The sequence below is a fragment of the Dermacentor variabilis genome, chromosome 1 (assembly GCF_050947875.1).
Source record: "Dermacentor variabilis isolate Ectoservices chromosome 1, ASM5094787v1, whole genome shotgun sequence".
Lineage (NCBI taxonomy): Eukaryota > Metazoa > Arthropoda > Arachnida > Ixodida > Ixodidae > Dermacentor > Dermacentor variabilis.
In genome coordinates this window covers 153807382-153827845 of record NC_134568.1, presented here as the reverse complement: position 1 = coordinate 153827845, position 20464 = coordinate 153807382, and the positions used below count along the sequence as shown (strand labels likewise).

General features: G+C 44.5%; 1 protein-coding gene across 9 annotated transcripts in view; it reads left to right on the top strand.

Moving 5' to 3' along the window:
* The window catches only part of Herc4 (HECT and RLD domain containing E3 ubiquitin ligase 4), a 283732-nt gene that overhangs the window by 153716 nt on the left and 109552 nt on the right, over window positions 1-20464 (top strand). For all 9 annotated transcript variants that reach the window (XM_075697778.1, XM_075697806.1, XM_075697804.1 and 6 more), the window contains 2 exons: window positions 2134-2253; window positions 11913-12005. In XM_075697778.1, the coding sequence (XP_075553893.1) occupies window positions 2134-2253; window positions 11913-12005 (213 nt within the window). The remainder of the gene's footprint in view (window positions 1-2133; window positions 2254-11912; window positions 12006-20464) is intronic.

The window sequence follows — 20464 nt, the reverse complement described above, 5'->3', positions numbered from 1 at the left end:
GGTAGGTGGCAATGCTGCAAGGAAGTGCGAGTAGTTGTGCAGGTCTGAAAAATTGGTTGGTGACTGTATTTATAATTTTTGCTTCCAAAATATATATTTTTAATGGGCCCCTCACCAGGCTGCACAGCATGCTTCAGTTATACACTGGATGTTATGTGTCCTCTAGGGAGCGTTCTGCCACAAAAATGTTTCAAATTGGCTCATTAATAGCAGAGATAAAAATATTTCAGTGCCGCGATCCCATGATTTCAGGAGGCGAGCTCCACTGCCATGCGAGACACTCTCTCCACTTTCCCCGTCTAGCCTCCGCAAGCTTTCGTTCCCTGCGTTCTCCCATACCAGACCTCGAGGATCGCATGATGCATACATCACGATTCCCCCCCCCCCTTCATTTTTTTTCTCACTTTTTTGCGGTGTGGTGCACTTCCGCTGACGTCGTCACGCACGAGCGGTTGCGATTGTTTCGTTTCGTGCAGTGCACGATTTTGCACGCTGTGCACGAGGACACCTGACTAGTGGTCTATGCTACATGAATACTGAGACACAAGCAAGTGGATCACAAAGCATGATCCCGTGCTAGAAAGCGGTAGAAAGTGACATAGTTTCAATGTCTGCATGCGCGACTGCACGAGGTGGGAACAAGCAGATGAAACTGAAGTACATCTCTCTTGCTGTGGCGCAAAGTAAAACAAAAACATGTCAACATTCAGTTTGTGTGTTTTATTATTTTTCTATTCATCTATTCTAGCAACATATTACACAAATAACAGATGTTGCCTTGAATAATTCTCGAAGTCACGTGTCACCATGAGCGACGTCACAGCGCAAACACGTGTACATGGGTGCACTAGCATGTGTATGTCAACCTCCGGCTTGGAGTGCAGCAGCCGCGAGGAGAAGGAAAAACAGCATTCAGTTTGAAATTTCAGACCTTTCCACGGCACATAGCGATGTAATACTGTGCATACATTTTCGTTATCGCGCAATGTATGCTCTGCGCTTGGCAGCTCAAAATGGCCAGACCTGGTTAGGAGCCCTTTAAAGCACATGCTAACAAAAATGTGTTACATTCTAACTGAAGCTGTGTTAGATCCTGCATTATTGATTTCATTATAGCAGGAGAATACGGTACTCCATTAAAGGACCAACAAAATATTGGATTTACGTTATATCTGATAATTTGTTCTATCTATGTTCGTTATACAGTTGAAACTCAATTTAACAAAGTGAAGACCACGCTCATATTATTTCGTTAAAGCAGGAAGTTTGTAAAATTGAAAAAGAATTTTTTTGCGCCTTTGAAATAAAATTGTAACGTAGCCACTTGCAAAAGCTACCGCAGCATTGTATTTACCGCTAATCCAGCCATCTGTCGCACAAATCATGAAATAATGGAAGCAACCACCGCGGCTCCCTACCGAGGCGGTCTTGAGTCCGCTGTTCATGCATGGGTGCGGCGTGCAGCCTCGCCTAAATAAAGCTAGGGCCGTGTCTGGGGCTCCTAGATGGTTTAACACGATAGCTTTAGAGTGCACACTTGGAGGAAAGCCCATCTGTGTCAAAATTAGAAAGAAATCACCTCTTTTTTTTTTTACTCATTTATTTCAGGAAAAACTTTGTTAAATCGAGTTCGGCCAAGTTAGTTTCATTAATTTTGGTTGATGACAACATTGAACCCTATGGGTAATGCTGAGGAATGGAAATTTCTTCATTAGATCGGGAACTTCTTAAAATCGGGTTTCGTTAGTTAGAGTTTTAACTGTATCTAAGTTTGACTGTATTTTTGCCATTAGTGGATAGCTTTGCAATTCAAAAAAGGTATGAACAAAATTTCAAAAAAGTTCATTTCATGGTCCTGGCTAGAGCCTTCATAGGTTCATACGCTTTAATGCTGCTTTATGGACCCTAAGTCATAAAAGTAGCATTAAGGTTCAGCATTGCTTTATATGGGGTGCAGCACACATGCTCGGACCAAACAACAAGTAGTTCTGCTAACGTTTGAGCATTTATATCACCATGTTTTCTTGTTTATTTTTCATAAGTTGTGGAATCTGTTTTGCATGTTCCAGTGGATCTATATGCAAGAGTCTGCTTTGTGCTAGAGGTTTTTCTTTCTTTTTTCGTCCATGACAGGTGAACAAAGAGTGTGGTGGCTTGGTTTCATATGAACACTTCTACATACCTGATGTCACTGATAAGGTGGATGTCCAATTAGACTATATCCAGTGGATTCAGGAGGACAGTGGGGATAGGGTAAGCATTTCCATTTAACTGCTGACGTATAGCGGTGTTCCAAATACAAGAATTCAAGCGTAATTGTCTTTGTGCTAACCTTCAGATTTTGCGCTAGTGAAGTTTTAAAGGGTCCCTGCATTCCTGCAGTGCAGTGAGGTGTCTTGAACATACAGAAAGAGTATCGCACTGGAAAGTAACATTATAGCAGGTGCACATGAAGACATACCATGGTAGCTCAGTGGGTACACTACTCTGCTGGGCATGAGGTCGCAAGTTTAGTTCCTAGCCATAGCAGCTGCTCTCTGATGGCACCAAAATGCAGCATTCTTTTGTACGGCGTATTGGGTGCTTGTTAAAATAAATAAATCATGCCCATGCAAAGACCTGACATGAGAGTCTATTGCAAAAAAAAAAATGCACCGAAGTTCTAAAGCACCTAGCAGTGGTGAACTCCAACTCTGCTACGCTCCACATGCAGCCATGACTTATGCAGCCATTACAACCGCAGCTGTGGCTTTGTTGTAGAGCCCCCGCCTTGGCTGCGGGAGGTTATGGGTTCGATTCCCACCGCCTCCGTGCACCAACTGGTTCTCAAACGGGCCCAAGTGTACTCCGGCCTGGCTTTCAGCTTTGTTCAGGAGTGATACACTTTGTAAAGGGGCCTGCGCCCTAAATTCCCGTCGAAACTCTCGTGAGCACAAAAAAAAAAAGTTTGTTTTCTATGTGGCGCCCCAAATGCACTTATTGAGGTGAGGACTGTCAGAGTTGTCGGACGATCCCACCGCTGTCAACCAGATGTAGGAATCGTCGGACAACAATGGTTCCGCCAATTACCTCCCCTCGAGAACTCCCCTGAGCTGACCCCGCGCCACGTGGCTGCCGGTTATCCGCAGTTCTCTGAAGTGCGCCCCGTCCGGTTGGATTGGAACACGTGCAGCGGGCTGAAATAGCTGCAGGCCAATGCTAACAGCTCCTCCATGGCCCGGAAAATCTCGCCTGGCCAGTGCTGGTAACCGCTGGGCAGGAAGAGAATGGCTGGCGAGCAAGATGATGGCTTTGCTCTCTGCAACCCCTGCGCACTTGGAATGCCTTCAACCATCTCACAACAACTGGCACAGAAGAGTCGACCCGGCAACACAATACCGCTCAGCGCTCAAATGCCCGGAATTAGCTGTTAACCCACCAGGCTTCCTATCACAATTTCAGTGCAAGTCACTCAACTGGGAATCCCCAAATTTTGCCCCAAAATTTCGTGCTGCCAAAGCGAGCGTTCATGTTCCTTTTGAGTTCGGCCAAACCCGACCGTCGCGCTGCACAAGAGTAAAGGTTTACGCAGAACTTAACCGAAGGCTCTCAACTACCAATACCCAAACATAACTTAAGAAGCCTAAGTTCACTAACAGCCTATTCTTACCCTATCACAGTGGCGTACTTATCTCATGTACTGTTGCCACCGAACCGTCTGGCCAACTCCACAGGTACGTCATCACAAACGCGCTAGCTTTGTGGTCCCTATTCCGAACGTGTACTTGCGTCTTACACAAACGTTTCATTACGCTTACTCACATTTGTTCCTTTAGTCCACACAGGACACGTTCCTTAAACGAACAACCAAACTTGCGTAACTAACACAACACAGAGGAACCTTTAAACAAATGTGTCTTCTAATAACTAGCTCTCTGCACGCTAACTACAGAAGTCAGAATACGGCTGCCCTCAATAAACACGAGCAACCCAGTCATAAACCGTCTGCTTCCTTCCGTCCGCACAGGACACGCGCTAATGGACCTAAGAGCTCTTCTCAGTGCAAATGATGCCCTCACTGAAAACCTACGCGGTTAACCTTAGAAAATAAAAAAAAACGCATAAAAAATGGAAGGGTAACTAATACACACGCGCGTTACGATAGGCCTCTCAACAATAACCTTGACACTTAGGTTACTTACACACAAAAAAAGAAAGCCTATCTACTTATTAATGAACACCTCGCGAAACTACATGTTTACTTAAAACCCGTTTTTCCAATCTCGGAGCTTCTCGAACAAAACACAGAGCTCATACTTTTACATATTGAAAGAAACTTAAATCGCGAAAATTATCCGATGCTCAAAAAATAAAACAAAACAGAATGTTTTACTTCTACGGAAGCTCTCTTGACCTCCCGTTCCAAATGCTTACGTCTGACTCATACTTTGAGCCTTACCCGAGGTGGTCGCGGTTCGAAAGCTACTTTGGCTACCGAGGAACAACAAAAGGGCTGACTCACTATCATCTCCCCCAAGACGTTACAGTCCCCTGCCAGTTTGCGTCCTGGCGCCCCACTTTCATCACGACCTCGATTGACCGCGTCGCTACTCCCCACCTGGTCTCGTCTTGCCACCTTGCGCTTCTTTGTACTACACGCTGAGCTTTGAAAAGAATGACGGAACGACGAGGAATTTAACTGCCCAGTGCCCTTTGTCCGCGTCCATGCAGAACATGCTTCTTGGTCCCCCTTTGACCGGTGGCTCGAGCGTGTTTTATGCGTCAACATCGTCACCGACGACCGCATCTTTCTTTTCCTCGCGCATGGCCTTTTTGCGACTGTCGCAGTCTCTGGCTGCACAACATTAGCCACCGCATTCCGATCTTTTCGGCGCTTCTTTCTGCGGCGCTTTCTCCTCGAACTCTTTTTCATGCCGTCATCTCACGCCTCGTGCTGGCCGTTACACATCTCGTCGGCCCGGATCGGTCTCTTACCCGCACAGTCTGAATGATCCTTAACTAAATCATTCCTCTATTGGCTACCTAGACTGGCGGAGAGCCGCACCGATCTCTGAACAATGCAGTTGTTCTCTCGTGAGCTACGGAGCTCGCCATCCCGAGAACTACTCTCAACTGCATCGTCCAACTGGCACTTCTCTTCGGCACGGAGATCTGACTTGACATGGGTGCTCGTGTCTATCGGGTCAGCAGTACCCTTTTCTTCGCTAGCAAACTCGCTAACATTACAAGTGACGCACACGCGCGGTAACTGTGCCAATTTGTTCGCAGCTGGCCTAGCTGTCTCTACAGTCTTCTGTTGGCACAGCACCTCGTCGCTCTCACTCTGGCCTTTAACGGCCTCTGCTGCCACTAAGGCATCGTTAGCGGCTAACACTTCAAGTTTACTAATGAATGTGCTGCTAATCTCGCAGGGGCTACTACTTTCCTCGGTTTTCAACTGAAATCTGCTGTCTACTTCCTCCCACTTTCGCTGTGTCCAGCCTACAGATTTCTCAAGCCGCTGTTGACTTTGCTCGATTAACTGCTCAAAACCTTCAATCTCTTTGTTCAATGTAGCAACGTACTGCCTCGTTACTTCTGTTAGGTCTTTCTCCTGCGAAATGCTTTTCAGTTCCTGCCTAGCTTTTTCCTGTTTTGCCTAAATTGTTCCTGTTCTTGCCTAATTACTTTCTGTTCCCGTTTCTTGCTTAGAATTTGTTTACCCATTTCTTTTATGAATTTCAAATCATTGTTACTTTCGAGAATTGTCTTACGAATTTCTGTTTCCGTCAAGTCCTCCTCTATGTTTACCTCGATCTCCTCACACTACCACAACAGGTCAGCTCTCGTCAAACACATTAGGACCATGGTCGCTTCTTTAAGCTTCGGCTCTGCTGTCACACAATACTTGTTGCGATACCCACGCAAATCAAAATACAAGCAAAAGATCCCAGCGAATCAAATCAACAAACACAGCGAAATTGAAGCCTGGTAAATCTTACTGCCAAAACCAAACGCTTACCCACTGAAGCAGCATCACATCACCAGTCCTTCTCCGCCGTACCCAGTCAGTTGCAAGAGGTGGTCTATCTCATGTCGCCTCCAACTTGATCAGGATACTGGTCGGTCACCATGTGCCAACGTCCGCCAGCTGCCGTTGCTGTCTCCGAGTTGTAGGCTGATTTAGGAGCCGTAGGCCAATCTAGGAGCCGTAGGCCGATCTCACCGCTGCCATTCAGTTGTCAGAGTTGTCAGATGATCCCACTGCTGCCACCAGTTGTCAGAGTTGTCGGACGATCCCACCGCTGTCAACCAGATGTAGGAATCGTCGGACGATCTCGCCGCTGCCACCGTTTGAAGGAGTTGAAGGTCGTATAGAGGAACTTGGTGAACAGGATTTATTTACATTATTTACATCTTAGACAAGACATACATCGACAGTCTAGCGTGACTCCCATATGGAGCCTGCAAGACTAACATACAGCAAACAGCTTACGAGCACACAGCTCACGAGTACATTTCGAGCACGACAACGAGCACGCAGCTCACGAGTACATTTCGAGCATGACAACGAGCACGCAGCTCACTAGTACATTTCTAGCACAACAACGAGCACGACGACGAGCACACTCCAGCAGCCGACAATCGCTGCTTATAAGCTCTCTGCTCGACGTCATAGTTCGACGTCATTCAAGATGACCCGCCCTTTTGGAGGAGGATGAGGGCTGTCGACTTGGAGGAGGATGAGGGCTTACATACACGTGCCGCACACACACACACACAGGTGTAATGGTCCGGAGCCGACGTCAAAGGGGCTTCGTAGAACTCTGAGCCGTCCCTGGTGACGCTGCCGGGTAGCACATTGTCTGGTGTCTCGTAAAGCTCATGGGGAGGTTCCGCCAATTACCTCCCCTTGAGAACTCCCCTGAGCTGACCCCGCGCCACGTGGCTGCCGGTTATCCGCAGTTCTCTGAAGTGCGCCCCGTCCAGTTGGATTGGAACACATGCAGCGGGCTGAAATAGCTGCAGGCCGATCCTAACAGGACGCCTTTGGGTTGAAGACAAACACCCCTTTCCAAACGTTGAGGTTTCATAATGGCTGAGCACCAGGCCGGGAGCATGCTTGTACCCATTTTACCGGTAGGTACCCGGCGGCAGCACTTGCCTACCACTGCCGTGGCAGATGCTCTTCAGCAGGGCCATCTGTGGTTGGACAACCAGGCATCCAGAGAAAACTGGTGAAATCTGTATTGGGCCCCTTATTCAAGATGTGAGCCTCCACAAGAGCCGAGCACAAGGTCAGGTAACATCTCGACCTATTAGAAAAAAACGGTGGGTTTCTGGCGGCACCAGGATTTGAACTCGGTACCTCCTGCATATGAGGCGAATGGTCTACCGCTAGGCCACCGTTGCGATGGCTTATCGCTGCAGTGGCCCAGCAGTAGAGCATATGCCTCGTATGCAGGAGGTACCGTGTTCAAATCCTGGTGCCGCCGGAAACCCACTGTTTCATAATTTACACAGGTTCACTAAGCGTACTAACAGCACTTCACCCTAAAAATGCAATTACACCATTAATCGGCGACATCCCACATAACATAAGAAGAACCACAAGACAAGGACACAACATAAAATTTTGCTGGATGCCCAGTCACGTCGGAATCGGTGGGGACGAAAAAGGAGATGAATGTGCAGGGAAAGCTCGACATAAAAAATCATCAAAGCAAGAATTCCTTACAAAGACTGTATGAAATTAGTGCACCATAAACTGAGAAATAAATGGCAGACTACATAGAATAATGAACTAACAAATAAACTACATCTAGTAAAACCTGTCATAAAAGAATGGAAGTCATGCTAACACCGAGAACGCTTCATCAAAGTAGTTTTATGTCGCCTTTGCATCAGACACACGCGCCTTACACACAACTTCCTTCTGACAAAACAAAACAAGCCTGGCTGCGAAAAATGTGGAAATGAACTTACTGTAAACCACATCTTATTATCATGCGTGCAACTTGAAACACTGAGGAAAAAAATACTTCTTTTTGTAATCAACATATTCCCTTTCACCCAGCATTGATTTTAGGTGGAGATGCACTTGTTGATATCACACTTGTTATTAGTTTCTTAAGAGAAGCAGCTATCCTTGAAAAACTATAAATGAGCCTACCCGCAACTTCATCTTGTGATACACCTCACCCACCTTCTCATATTTGAGAAGAAGACTGAGGTCTTTAGTTTGTTGGGATCCTCGGAGTCCTTGCCCAGACTCCGATCGTCACTGAGGTAACATAAATGTTACCTTGTGTTTGGCGCATGATAGCCTGAGTTGCTTATGCGCCATTAAACACAACACAACGCAACGCAAGGTCTGCACGAAGCTTGTGCCGAAAGTGTTGACGGAAAATCAGAAAGAACTTCGAGTTTTGCACTGTGAAGAATTGTTAGATTTGATTCAAAATGAGCCGGACTTTCTTAACTTTGTCGTAACCGGAGACGAATCCTGAGTGTTCGAGTGCGACGTAGAATCGAAAAGCCAGAGCAGCGAGTGGCACTCAAAATCATTCCCCCACCCCAAGAAAGCGCGAATGAGCAAGTCTCACATCAAAACGATGCTCATTGTCTTCTTTGACGCCCGAGAAATTGTCCTGTTCCGCACGGAGAAACTGTCAACTCAGCCTTTTACCTGGAGGGGCTCAAGAGATTGAAACCCCGGGTTGCGCGTGTTAGGGCTGACATCAAAGACACGGTCAAGCTCCACCATGACAATCCCTCCAGCCACACGTTCTTCATCGTTACCAACTTCCTGGCCCGGAGCAGCACCCTGGTGGTCCCCTATCCTCCTTGCAGTCCTGACTTGGCTCTGTGCGACTTTTTTTTTGTTTCCGCCACTGAAGAGAGCGTTGAAAGGAAAGCATTGGAAGACCGTGGAAAACGTCCAAAAGAGCGCTGAAAGGAAAGCAGTGGAAGACCGTGGAAAACGTCCAAAAGCATGAGTGCAGCGTTCCTGAGATACATTCCCGTCGAGGACTTTCATGGTGCCTTCCAGGCATGGCAGACATGTCTCCGCAAGTGTGTGTATTGATGCAGGGGGAGAGTATTTTGAAGAATTTTAACTATTTTTACAGGTCCAGTCAATAGATCTATTTTTCTCAGAAAATGCGCATTACTTTCATAATGTACCCTATATGCTATCCGCAGACTGTTTTTTCACCAAGCCCGAGGGCTGGTTCAGGCCCCTTTAGGGAGGGTCAAATTCACAAGGTTTTACAGTACTTCTAATTTATGACCAATTTAGCCAAAGTGAAATATTGTTGCAGTTGGCCTTTGACTCTTTCGTTACCGCTAGAAATGTACTTATTTTCAGTGCTTTTATGTTTGAACATCTTATTTCAAGACGTAGAAGTCACAACATATACCGTGATACATAAAATTACAGCCTGATCACTGGTGTTTTGAATGGATGTAAAACAGTAATTATTATCAGACAGTCTTTGAGAATTCTTGTGTGAAACTTCAAAGCACCTCAAGGAACATTAATGAAAGTAATAATTTGCTATTTTTAGTATAAGCACTGAGATTAAAAGAAATCTGAAATCTATAAAATATGTGCCTAGCTCCTTGTTCCCAAGTTTCGTAAGTCAGACCACACACAAAAAATTAATATGCAGGTTTGTTGGTGTCAGTACTATCCATAGGGATGTCCATGCTATGCAGGAAAGCAGTAGCTTCACAAATGTGGAAACGGGCAAGTCCCAATTGTGCAGGTAGCATTTGTTTTGTTTACTCATCGCAACAGGCACCTGGTTCGTACTTTACTGCATTAGGCTCGTGAAGCAATTGTCAGGTCATGGAGCATTCACTGGCCTTCCTCATCCTTGATTATTGCATTCAATCAGCTTTTTTGTGGAAGCAAGCTGGTCTAATGCACACTCAACTGGCGCTGGAGCCTCCACATGCTTTGCTCATTTTCACTACAATGCTCTACAGTAATGTGGAGTTACATTGCAATAGGATGGATAGGTGGGATGGTTGGTAATGCATAATTTGAAAACTTAGAGCGCAAGAAAAGCACTGGACATAGAAAAGGAACACATACTACATGTGCGCGTGGTGTGTCTTGCTTTTCTACTTCCAGTGTCTTTCTTGTGCTTTAAGTTTTCTAATAATGTGGAGTGTTACAATATATTGTACAGTTATGAATAAGGGAACTTCTATTGGCGGTTTTCAGAATGTAAGAGATGATACTATTAGTCAAGCTTCAGTCAAAGTTTGGACTAAAATTGACTGAATGCTCTAGTGTTAGTGCCTCCCATGATGGTAAGGATTGCTCGTAATAATTTGTACAGATGCTGTCAAAATGCTGATGGATATAAGCAACCTACGGTGGGGCATATAAAGTTGCACTAGATATTAGTTGAACACAATTATCAAAATAACACGCACTTATGAGCATCTATTGTTTGAGACATCGCTAAAACATCCTATACTTCTGATCAGAAAAATGACTACCTGAGAGATGCTTCTGTGTCTTCACCGCTGCTGTCACTTAAAAACAATCTTGCCTAGTAGACCAAAGCGCAAATTTTGAGTCTCTTTATTGAAGCAGTACTAGGAGCACCAGAGGCTAATCTCATCAATACCTGCAGTCAAAGTTTTATTTTTCCAGACTTCCTCAATCTGCCAAAAATGGTCAAATCTGACCAATTGTTGGATCAGTCATCATTTCTGACGGTGCAAATGATGTTGCTAGTATAATAAGTCCAACTGAACTGTTTAATAATGTGTAGAAGAACTGTTGATCAAATTGATAGATTTCTATAGTCTAATAAAGGAAAGAGTTAAAGAATCATACCCGTGCCACACGGGCATAGAAAATGGCATTAACTTTCTAATGCCTTAAAATGTAATATCATTTGTGTGGTGCCATGCGAGCAAATAAAATGGCAGTTGCCTTAATGCCAATCATCATCGAAGGCATTTGCCAGAACTCATTCGACTGAGAAATGCCTACTCTCGACGCCATAGCTTGCTCAGTGCGGTTTACTTAATTTGAAACGACATCCTATTTAGCTGGAAACAAAATTTTCAGGTGTTTAAACCATACAGCATACACAAGCTAGCACATCCAGTTTTATATGATGCAAAAAGAAAGCATTAGAAGAGAAGCTGGTGCAAGCGGAGTCATGTTAAATTTTGGTAACAAGCATGCAAGACAGCGACGGACTAAAGCTAGCAGCACCATAGTATGTTTAATTCTACATTTCACTGCCGTTGAAGGCAAGTTGAACTTGTAAATGAATGGTTATCTTTTCATTATTACCTTAAAATTGCTCACTTCAGGAGACGCCGTTATCGACATCATCGAGCCAAATGTCATTAAAATTGGACGTGTGGCAGCTCCGCTGAAAAAAATGTCATTCAGGAACTTAAGGCCTTAACTACTGAATGCCATTTTATGTGCCCGTGTGGCACCGGTATAAGAGTAGAGGCATGAGATCAAACAACATTTGTCAACTATTGCTTACTCATTATGTGCGTACAAGTACTGCCATATAAAGCGTTTAGAGTCCCTTAGTGTCATTTTAAGCACAGTTAATAAGCTTGAAATCTATTCTATAACAGTTAGCATTTTATAATGACAGTGTGTGCCATGTACAATTGCTGTATGTCTACTGATCGCAACCCCTTGGAGCACATGAAGTCATGTGCCGAGTCATATTGCCTGTTACTACGGTCACAGCCAACTTTAACATAGTTGCCATAGTGGAATTGTACCATTCAGTTCCATTCAATGCCTGATTTTACCACAGCCTGACTAGTTATTGTTATAAATTGGTTGCACTGCAGCTTGAAGAAGAAAAAAAAAACAATTTTCGAAATCCATGCACTGTTTTCTCTTTCTTCTTACTCTCAATTTTACTCTCAAGAGCAATAAGGTGTACTTCTGCGACTACCCATTTGTGTTCAACGCTCAAGCCAAGACACTCATTCTGCAGACAGACTCTCGTATCCAGATGCAGGTAACAAAGCTTGTTTGTTCATATGTGTTTGCTTTGATATTCCATTTTCAAATTTCTGGTTTTCTAGATGTTATTTTGCTTTTCAGTCAAATTAAAGTACATAATTAAAGAAGTACTGATGCATGACTTTATTTTTATGGATAAATGTCGACCCATTAATTACTGTTTGAAGCTTCAATTTTTCAAAAGCACTGCATATAATTCTCATAGTATTTTAATGCTGTCAGTTCAAATCAAGTGCAGCGTCACCTTGGGCTTCAAGCAGAATTCCTAATTACATCACATATAAGCAGAGGGGATGGTGATGTGGCGTCACAAACCACTGACATACAAGTCAGTTGGCTTGTTTCATGGCTGCGTGCCACACTTTGACTGTATCTCCAAATGCTGAGGTAAGGTGTTTGGCACTTCATGGATTACTATGGGACAGAAAGTAAAATGGGGGCTCTGCATGGTCCTCGGCTCTGTGTTCTGAGAGAATCAACAGAAGAGGACAGCCAGGCTGATCTTGTGTCAAATGTGGACAAATGAAGAGTGAAGAAGAAAAAGATAGCTATGCAGTGATGCACTCTCGACTTTTGGTGATAGTGATGATGTGGTGTGTGGCCACTGCACTGGGCTATCTGATGCGTGCATGTGCGGTTTGTGTTACCACATAACCAATACCTCGGATTTCCCTGATGTAACTCTGAGGCCTACTTCAAGCATAAAGCTGCAGTGCATTAGGCACAAGTTTCGAACTGGCTGCATTGAAAGACAATATAATCAATGAGTTGCATGCACTTAAGAAATTGAGGTCTCATATAATTACTGCTGCCGTTTGGCCTTGTTGGTGTGATATAGTAATGATGTAAAGCACTGGAGCACCTGGTGATGCATCTGGCATTACTAGCAAGGCTTTTTTATTAACTCTTATCATTTTGCCAGAAGTTGACTTGCATACTTTGGGACGAAAAACAATTCATTCAGAAATGAGGGGTGTGTATAGGGCCCTATATTGCTCCTATTTTGAGGGACCTATTTTCAGCAAAGCTTGATAGAGAGCTGTCTAGGCTTGCCACTGATGCAGGAGTCCTTAAAACTTTTAGATATGTTGATGCTTATCTGATAATTTTAAACTAACAATGTTCCCTCTAAACCCCTTGTGAATAATGTACTTAACCTGTTTTGTCAGTGCCTGGAGCCCTTGTCACTAACCTGTGAATTTCCTAACCATGACAGAAACCTGCGCTTTCTTTACATTAAGTGTACGTTCCATGTTAACTGGACCTGCTGGCAATATGAACTACGAGGTAATAAACAGCTTTTGCCATGTAGCTCAGCTCACTCCAAACTAGTGAAGAGAAGCATCATCGGTCTATGCCTTAAGAACACTCTTAACAAATTGTACGGTCACCTAATGAAGTCTCTACAGTCAGTCTGCCCGCCTTTCAGAAGCAGGATATCCGTTGCACATTCAGGCAGTGGTTGCAGATGGCTTGATTGGGAAGTTTCGTTCGGGTGTGGAGATCAACATTCCGTGTAGCGTGAAAGATTGGAAAAGAGTAGCTGTCATTCCATATTTACATAAAATTTTGCATTACCTGAAAAAGCTGATACAAAGGGCTAATGGCAAAGTAATGGTTTTGGTCTCATGCAAGTTAAAAACTACTTCTAAGCCCAGCAACGCTCCACAAGATAAGATGCATGCCTGCAAGAAGTGGCATAGAACACGATTTTTAAATTGTAGGGAATGAGTAGTACACCAAGTACCTCTTTCCTGTGGTAAGCAGTACGTCGAGCAGACGAGCTGTTGCATAGACAACAGATTAAGAGAACATTCTAACAATGTTAACAAAGGATGTGATGGGTAGCTAGGATTGCATTTGCAGCACGTGTGGATGCAAGCCACTTTCCCAAAATACCGCAGTGTTATTGTTACACAAAGACGAACTAACAAGATTAGTCATTCAAGCAGCGAAGATTGCAACATTGGGCACGGATTGTGTCAACGCACTGTCCATGTCATTGACCGAGAAAGAATTGTCATATATGTATAAGTGTGTCCTAGCGTGTGTACTTGGTAGTGTGACCACTTTCAGACATATACTTTAGTCAAGAGGAAAGAAAAATGCCATGTCTGTGTGCGTGTCATTTGCTGTGGCATAGGGTTGTAGTGCGTGTATATATTTGTGCCTCTGTTTTTAAGTAAATCAACAGTTGAAAGTTAGCGCTCGTGTTGTGTCCTCCTCTGTTGTCCTCGTCTGCTTCAGCGCTTTACATTATTACTCATATAATCATTGAGTTGGTAGCTACATAATAAAGCAAAAAAATAAATGGTGTAAAAGTTTGTGTCAGTATTCCTTTAAGCAGCATAGAATGTTTTCACACACTCAACTTCCTGAATTATAGTTAAGTAAAGCTGTGTTCTAATGAAAAGTTTTTATAAAGTACAATAAATTTCTTTTAAGTTAAGCTCTATTGGGGCTGACTTTACGGTAAGCGTGACTATTTGAGGACTGTAATTTAGATTCTTATATACATCCAGCACATGTCTCTTAATGAGAACTTCTGATAAGGACAGATATTCTAGGTATCTTCACATATTAAAAGAAGTCTACTGTAATCAGTTGAACAAGTGTTGTGTAAGTTTTCTTCTTAGCTACAACTGCTATGAAATAGGGTTTTAATGGGCATGCTCAGTCGGTAACTGGTCCTTGCCTGTGTCAGTGATGCCTCCTACAGCAGACAAAATTTTCTGCTTGGTGTAGATTTCAAGCATTTCTTGTTGAGTAGGCTTAATAGCAGGCATTTAACCCTTTCAGATGCCGCCTGCCATTTGTAGAGAAAAAAATTGCACAATAAGCCGCCTAAGTAGGCCTCAGTAAAATATATAGGCCAGTGGCAAACAAGAAACTACCGTTCTTTTTTTTTATCAGGGTGTCTACCAACCGGGAAAACCGGGAATTCTCAGGTATTTTGAGTAGTCTGGAAAAAGTCAGGGAAAACTCAGGGAATTTGGGCCTCTATCAGGGAAAATTAGCGCCAATTTTATTGGAAGGGTCGAAAGTCGCGGTAATGCTGGCTCGAGCAACAGACAGGAATCGTAATGAATCGTCTTTGACGCGCTGTCGTCGGCTGGAGGAGTTGCCACTGTGCAGAAAACGACCGACTTTCCGGATTCCCGATGATTCGGACGGCTTCGCGGCACCGCCACGTACCCCATAGAGTCAACGTATCAGAACGTGCGAAATTTCAGACGCAAGAAACCTTCGCCGTCCGATTTTCCGGACGTTTTGCTGTGACCGCAGGTTCGAAACGGCAATAATCAAAGGCACCACCGCGGCCGTTTTGATTACTTCGCCACCTCGAACCGGCACTCTCGCACGCAGATCCGCTGGCAGCCGTTGCCACCATAGAGTAACTCTATGGTTGCCACCACTGCGGCAACGCTAGGCCTAGCTGCTTCGACGTTCGCTATGAAGCTTCTTGCCGTTGGGTGCCGAGTTTTTTATTGAAAGAATTAGCTGCTGTCAGTAATGGCACGGACACCGCTTTTGTGGTCCTCGCGATTGGCTTAGAAGCTTGGAAAGCACGGTGCGTTGCATAATGCCAGTTCCCGAAAGTCAGCTTCGCCTCTGCACAGAAATGTTACTTGGTGAAGCATACGCAAAAGTATTGCAGTGAAGCATAACAAGCGTGGGAAGGGGCTATTGCCACGGAAAACAGTATGTATTCCTTAAAGGGACACTAAAGGTTACTATTAAGTCAATGTGGACTGTTGAAATACCATCACAGAAACCTCGAAACGCTTGTTTCGTGCCAAGGAGGGACTTATTTTAAGAGAAAATGCGTTCTGGAGCGTCCGCGTACCTCTAGCGCAGTTCAAATCGCCCGCCCTCCGATCGAGGAGTACTGACATCATGGTCTCATAGTGACGTTGCGCCATCGGTGAGTAGAACGCCATCGGTGAAAAGCCGTAACGCCGCAGACGGCGCTACGGCTTTTCTGCGCAAAACGCGAACGCGCGGCCAGAAACAGAGCCAAGACAGAGTCGACAGCAGAGCGAAAGCGGGAGTATGGTGGCTAGCGGAAGGAGAAACGAATTACGTCCCGCATTACGTCCCACGGCACACGGAGAGTCCGTTTTCGTTAAACTATAGGCTGCGGCGAGCTCGCAGCGTGGTCGGCGTGGTCTATGAGAAGCGACGAGCCTTTTCGCACTCGCAACAGGGCATAAAAATGTGCGAATCGACGCAAAACTCGGCCTAGAAACGTGCTTCGCCACAGCCAGGGCTCAATACGACCCAAGCTGGCACGACCCAGATGTCGTTTCCCGCACCGCCACCAGGCGCCGCTACTATACCTCAAACTCCAGCGCAAGATGCCCATAAGCTGGTACTTCATTCTATGACGCTAACTTCGACGCTCGTCGCAATGGACTCTGACACCGACAGATTGGCTCGCGATGGTGGGCTCAACTTCAGCGATTTGAGCACCGACGAGCGCGACCTGCTGCTGAGGGCTCGCACTGCCGGCGTCGTTGCGTACTACGACGGCGGCCTCGACACCGGCTCTCCGGAGCGGGAAAGCAACGAGGGCTTCCCACGACATCACATGGACGTGGCATTCTCGCTGCTTGTTCCAAATGAAAGTTTCGCGAGCCAGCAGAACCCTCACAGCACGACGCGATAACGAAACTACTGAAACTCCAAAGCGTGCGCGGCGCAGAGTAGAGCGTGCAGAGTCGAGCGAAAACGAAACCTTTCGAACACCCGGTATATTACTGAAGGGTAACGTCAAAATGTTATTTTTTCTTAGAATCGAATAGACGTAGACAAGTAGCATTTTTTTCCGTCTTATAATCGAATGAAATGATATTTTTAATACGAGTAGTTGAGTATTAGTAACACAAATTATGAGGAGTCCTTTCGTCATCGGGCTAGTACCGGAATGTCGCTGGGGGGTCTCAAATCGTGTCATGCATTTACCTCAATTTCTCGGTTACTAAAGCTCTGTTTGCGATTATATTGACACCTTAGACATTCTAGAACATTGCTCTACCACTTTAACTTGAGTTTCTGGTAACCTTTAGTGTCCCTTTAATTATACACACGCGCACCCGGTATTTCCTGTCACAGTACGAGCGCCGATATGCCTAATATGTGTACCGACAGGCCTTCAGAGCGTTTTCGAACGTGCCTGTGGCGGTTTGAGCCCCTAAGGGCAGTAAATGACACGCATTTACTTTTTTCCAACTGGCCGATTTTTCGAACGTTTTCGCGACCCCTAGGGAGTTCTAAAAATTGGCCGTGGACTGTGCAACTGACCAAGATGCTTCAAATGGTCCTTGGGGCGAACGAGTGGCAGAAGGAGGACAAGAACAGAAAGGATGTACGCATTGAGGAATAAACGGGAAAGGAAGCTTGCTGCCGCCGTTTTGAAGGAGCTTGAGCTCAAAAAACAAAGTTTTGGCTGATGCCGAGATGCAGGTGTCCCACATCCAAACCAAAATAAACTCTTTAAAGCAGTGAAACACAACACTCGGGCGTCGTGCGCGGGCTGAGAGTATGTCAGGACAGTTGAGGTTGACTTACGAGCGGTTGAGAGAGAATCTCAATTGTAACAGAGTTCGGGCCTCATACCACTGAGCTTGTTATCATTTGATAGAAATAGCTCATCTTCGAATGTATTTGCTTCTATGTGCATCTCCTTTTTATTCGTATTTGTGAATGTCCGACTTATTTGCAATTTTTTTCGAAGACACCTTATTTGCTGTGCATTTTACTGACCCCTGCCTTCTATTCTCTTTTTGAATAACATAAACACTACTCCTTAGTATTCAAATTGGATTAAGTCGCTTTTTAATTTTTTTCATGTGCTTACTCGAGAGTGACAGCATCAGGCGATAAGTTTCAGCTCGTCTTGACATAAAACATAGTTCTGCATCACTCAGGGAAATGGGCAAAGGCACTCAGGGAAAACCTGGAAAACTCGGGGAATTTGGAAATGTCAACTTGGTAGACACCCTGAGAATGGTTGTCAACAAATTTCACAATGCATCTTGGGCTTTGAAACTGTAGAAGCAGTTGTGCTCTTGTGTCAGACAGGGCAGCAAATCCTGAATGGGTTTCTATAGCCCTCTAATTTACAGTCAAATGACTCTGAGCTGGCTCTGCTTCTGGCATTAGCGCTAACATCTGGCCATGGCCTTCTTTCCTTCTTTGGAAGTCATGTTCACATTTGTATGTTTTGTTTGAATGCTGTGAGTATTTGTCGCTTCAAAAATAACTTTGAAGGTGAACTCAAAGATATATCCCAAGAAATGGAGGCGTTGGGATGATATCCTTATTCAAGAGGCTTTCGGGCTGTCCACCGAGCACGGCAGTGTTGGTGGTGGTGGAAGGAGGAGAGAAGGCAATATCTTTAATTGAAAATTTTTCACACTCTTTGGTAGTACTAAATATACCTGTAAATTTTACATCTTGCATATTCTCTTCATTCGCGTCTTCAATGCGGAACTGACGAAATCAACTCTGGCAACATCATCCTCCTTGTTGTCACTTGAGTTGGCATCCGAGACGTTTCTCGGGTGATTTTCTCCTGGTGCTTTAACGCACATTACTTGTGCGCATCATTGAGATCCTTCTCATAAAATGACGAAGGAGGCAGTGCAACAAACGCTGCACAGCTACATGAGCAGTTCATTAGCTAACCAAGTTGAGCCTTGTTGTACAAGTTTGTGACCATACACAAATTCCAGCTCTTAGAGGACACCTGAGTCGTGTGGGTGTTGTAATTTGGTCTTGAGACACTCTCATGATTGTTATATCAGTGGGTAATTTTTTGAATGCCAAAGATAATGCTAAAATAAGTAGTGCAGGGAAAAAATGAGAAAGATAGCTTATCCGACAACACCAAACTGTGTGCTGCCATGCTAAATATTTCACATATTACTTTAATTTGCATTTGCTATATCATGCTGTAAACTCCACAGTTGCAAGATGAAGAGTGTCGAATTCGGCTAGAACCACGAAATAGGCAGCATCTGAAATTGCTCAGAACAAAAGGTGTAAGTTCACAATGTATACAACTGTGTACAGTCGGCGTCACCAATGTGTTGAGCATGGCAACGGCAGCCTCTGAGGCGCTCAGGAGCCAGCCATTGATGTCTTATGGTAGTTGCTAGGCCCAAACATGCCCAGCAGCTAGTGTAGACGTTGCTGGCTGCCTTCAGAGCGCCCCAGAGGCCGCCATTCTTGCATTCTACACAAAGGTGACGGTGACTGTTATAGTGTATGAAGTATTTAGCCCTTTCAGACGCTATGTAAGCTAGTAAGCAGACTCACGTGTTGCTTTTCCCCATGCATGATCCATTAAGTTCAGCGTGTCCACATATATGACCCTTAATGAATATCTCTGAAAGCAACTTGGTAGGCCACTCACTATATACTGCTTAAAGAAAAATATTAAGCCGGGCTTGATTGATAAGTTTAGTCTAGAAGTCTACCATCATTTTCTGTGTTCCACTATATCACTTTGCTGCATAGAAAATTGCCGCCAAAGGTGCAGCTGCTGCTCGTCAATTTTAACTGCCCAAGCCACAATGGACAAGTTGACATAATCTTCACATGACCTCCCTCTATGCCACTCTCTGTGAATCAGCCAGTGCTAACATAAGATGAGAGGTACCGTAGTCCATAACAGGTGGCGCCGCTACAGTTTTTGATTTTTGTCATTTTCTCATCTACAAAAGCTCTGTTCTTGCTGTGAATGACAGACTTATTATTACAGAAGCCTAATCGTTGTCTAGCTCAACTTAATATTTTCTTTTAGTGTCCCTTTAAGAAATTAGAACAGAATTGCAGACAGAGAAGAAGAGAGTAGTACACAAACCAACACACAAGCACAAGTAAAACAGACTATTGTTAGGTAATGATGATATTCTTTTTTTACTGCTTTGAATAGTTGAGTACAGTATCAAATGTTCAAACAAAATGGGAATGAAATGTTGCAAATATTATTTGCCTGAAATTCAGTCTCAAATATTTGCAGACACCTTGTAAAAAAACTTCTCATTTAAATAATTCTTGCATGTTGGCACATTTTGCCTTGTGAAGTAATATGTTAATTAACCCTTCGACTGCCACTCCTGGGATAACTTGGGGACTGACCCTTGCGCAACCCTTGCCACTTTAGGGTACAGTCGTCTTGTGTTTTGAGCACACTCCCTTGCTCTCCCAAAGCAGCTTGGGCAAAAACGGCTGCTGTATGCCTGCTGTGCCATCTGTGGAGAGGTCATTTAATCATACAAAAAACTTGTAAGGTAAATTTCTGACTGCAGATGGAGCAAATGTCTGAGCGCTCTGTCGCTTTGTCTCGGCAGGGGAGCCCTGTCGAACCAGTGCGGCATGTCCGACCATATTTTTAAATGAGATAACTTATAAATTGTTGATGAATTCTTATCGGGAGAAAGCAAC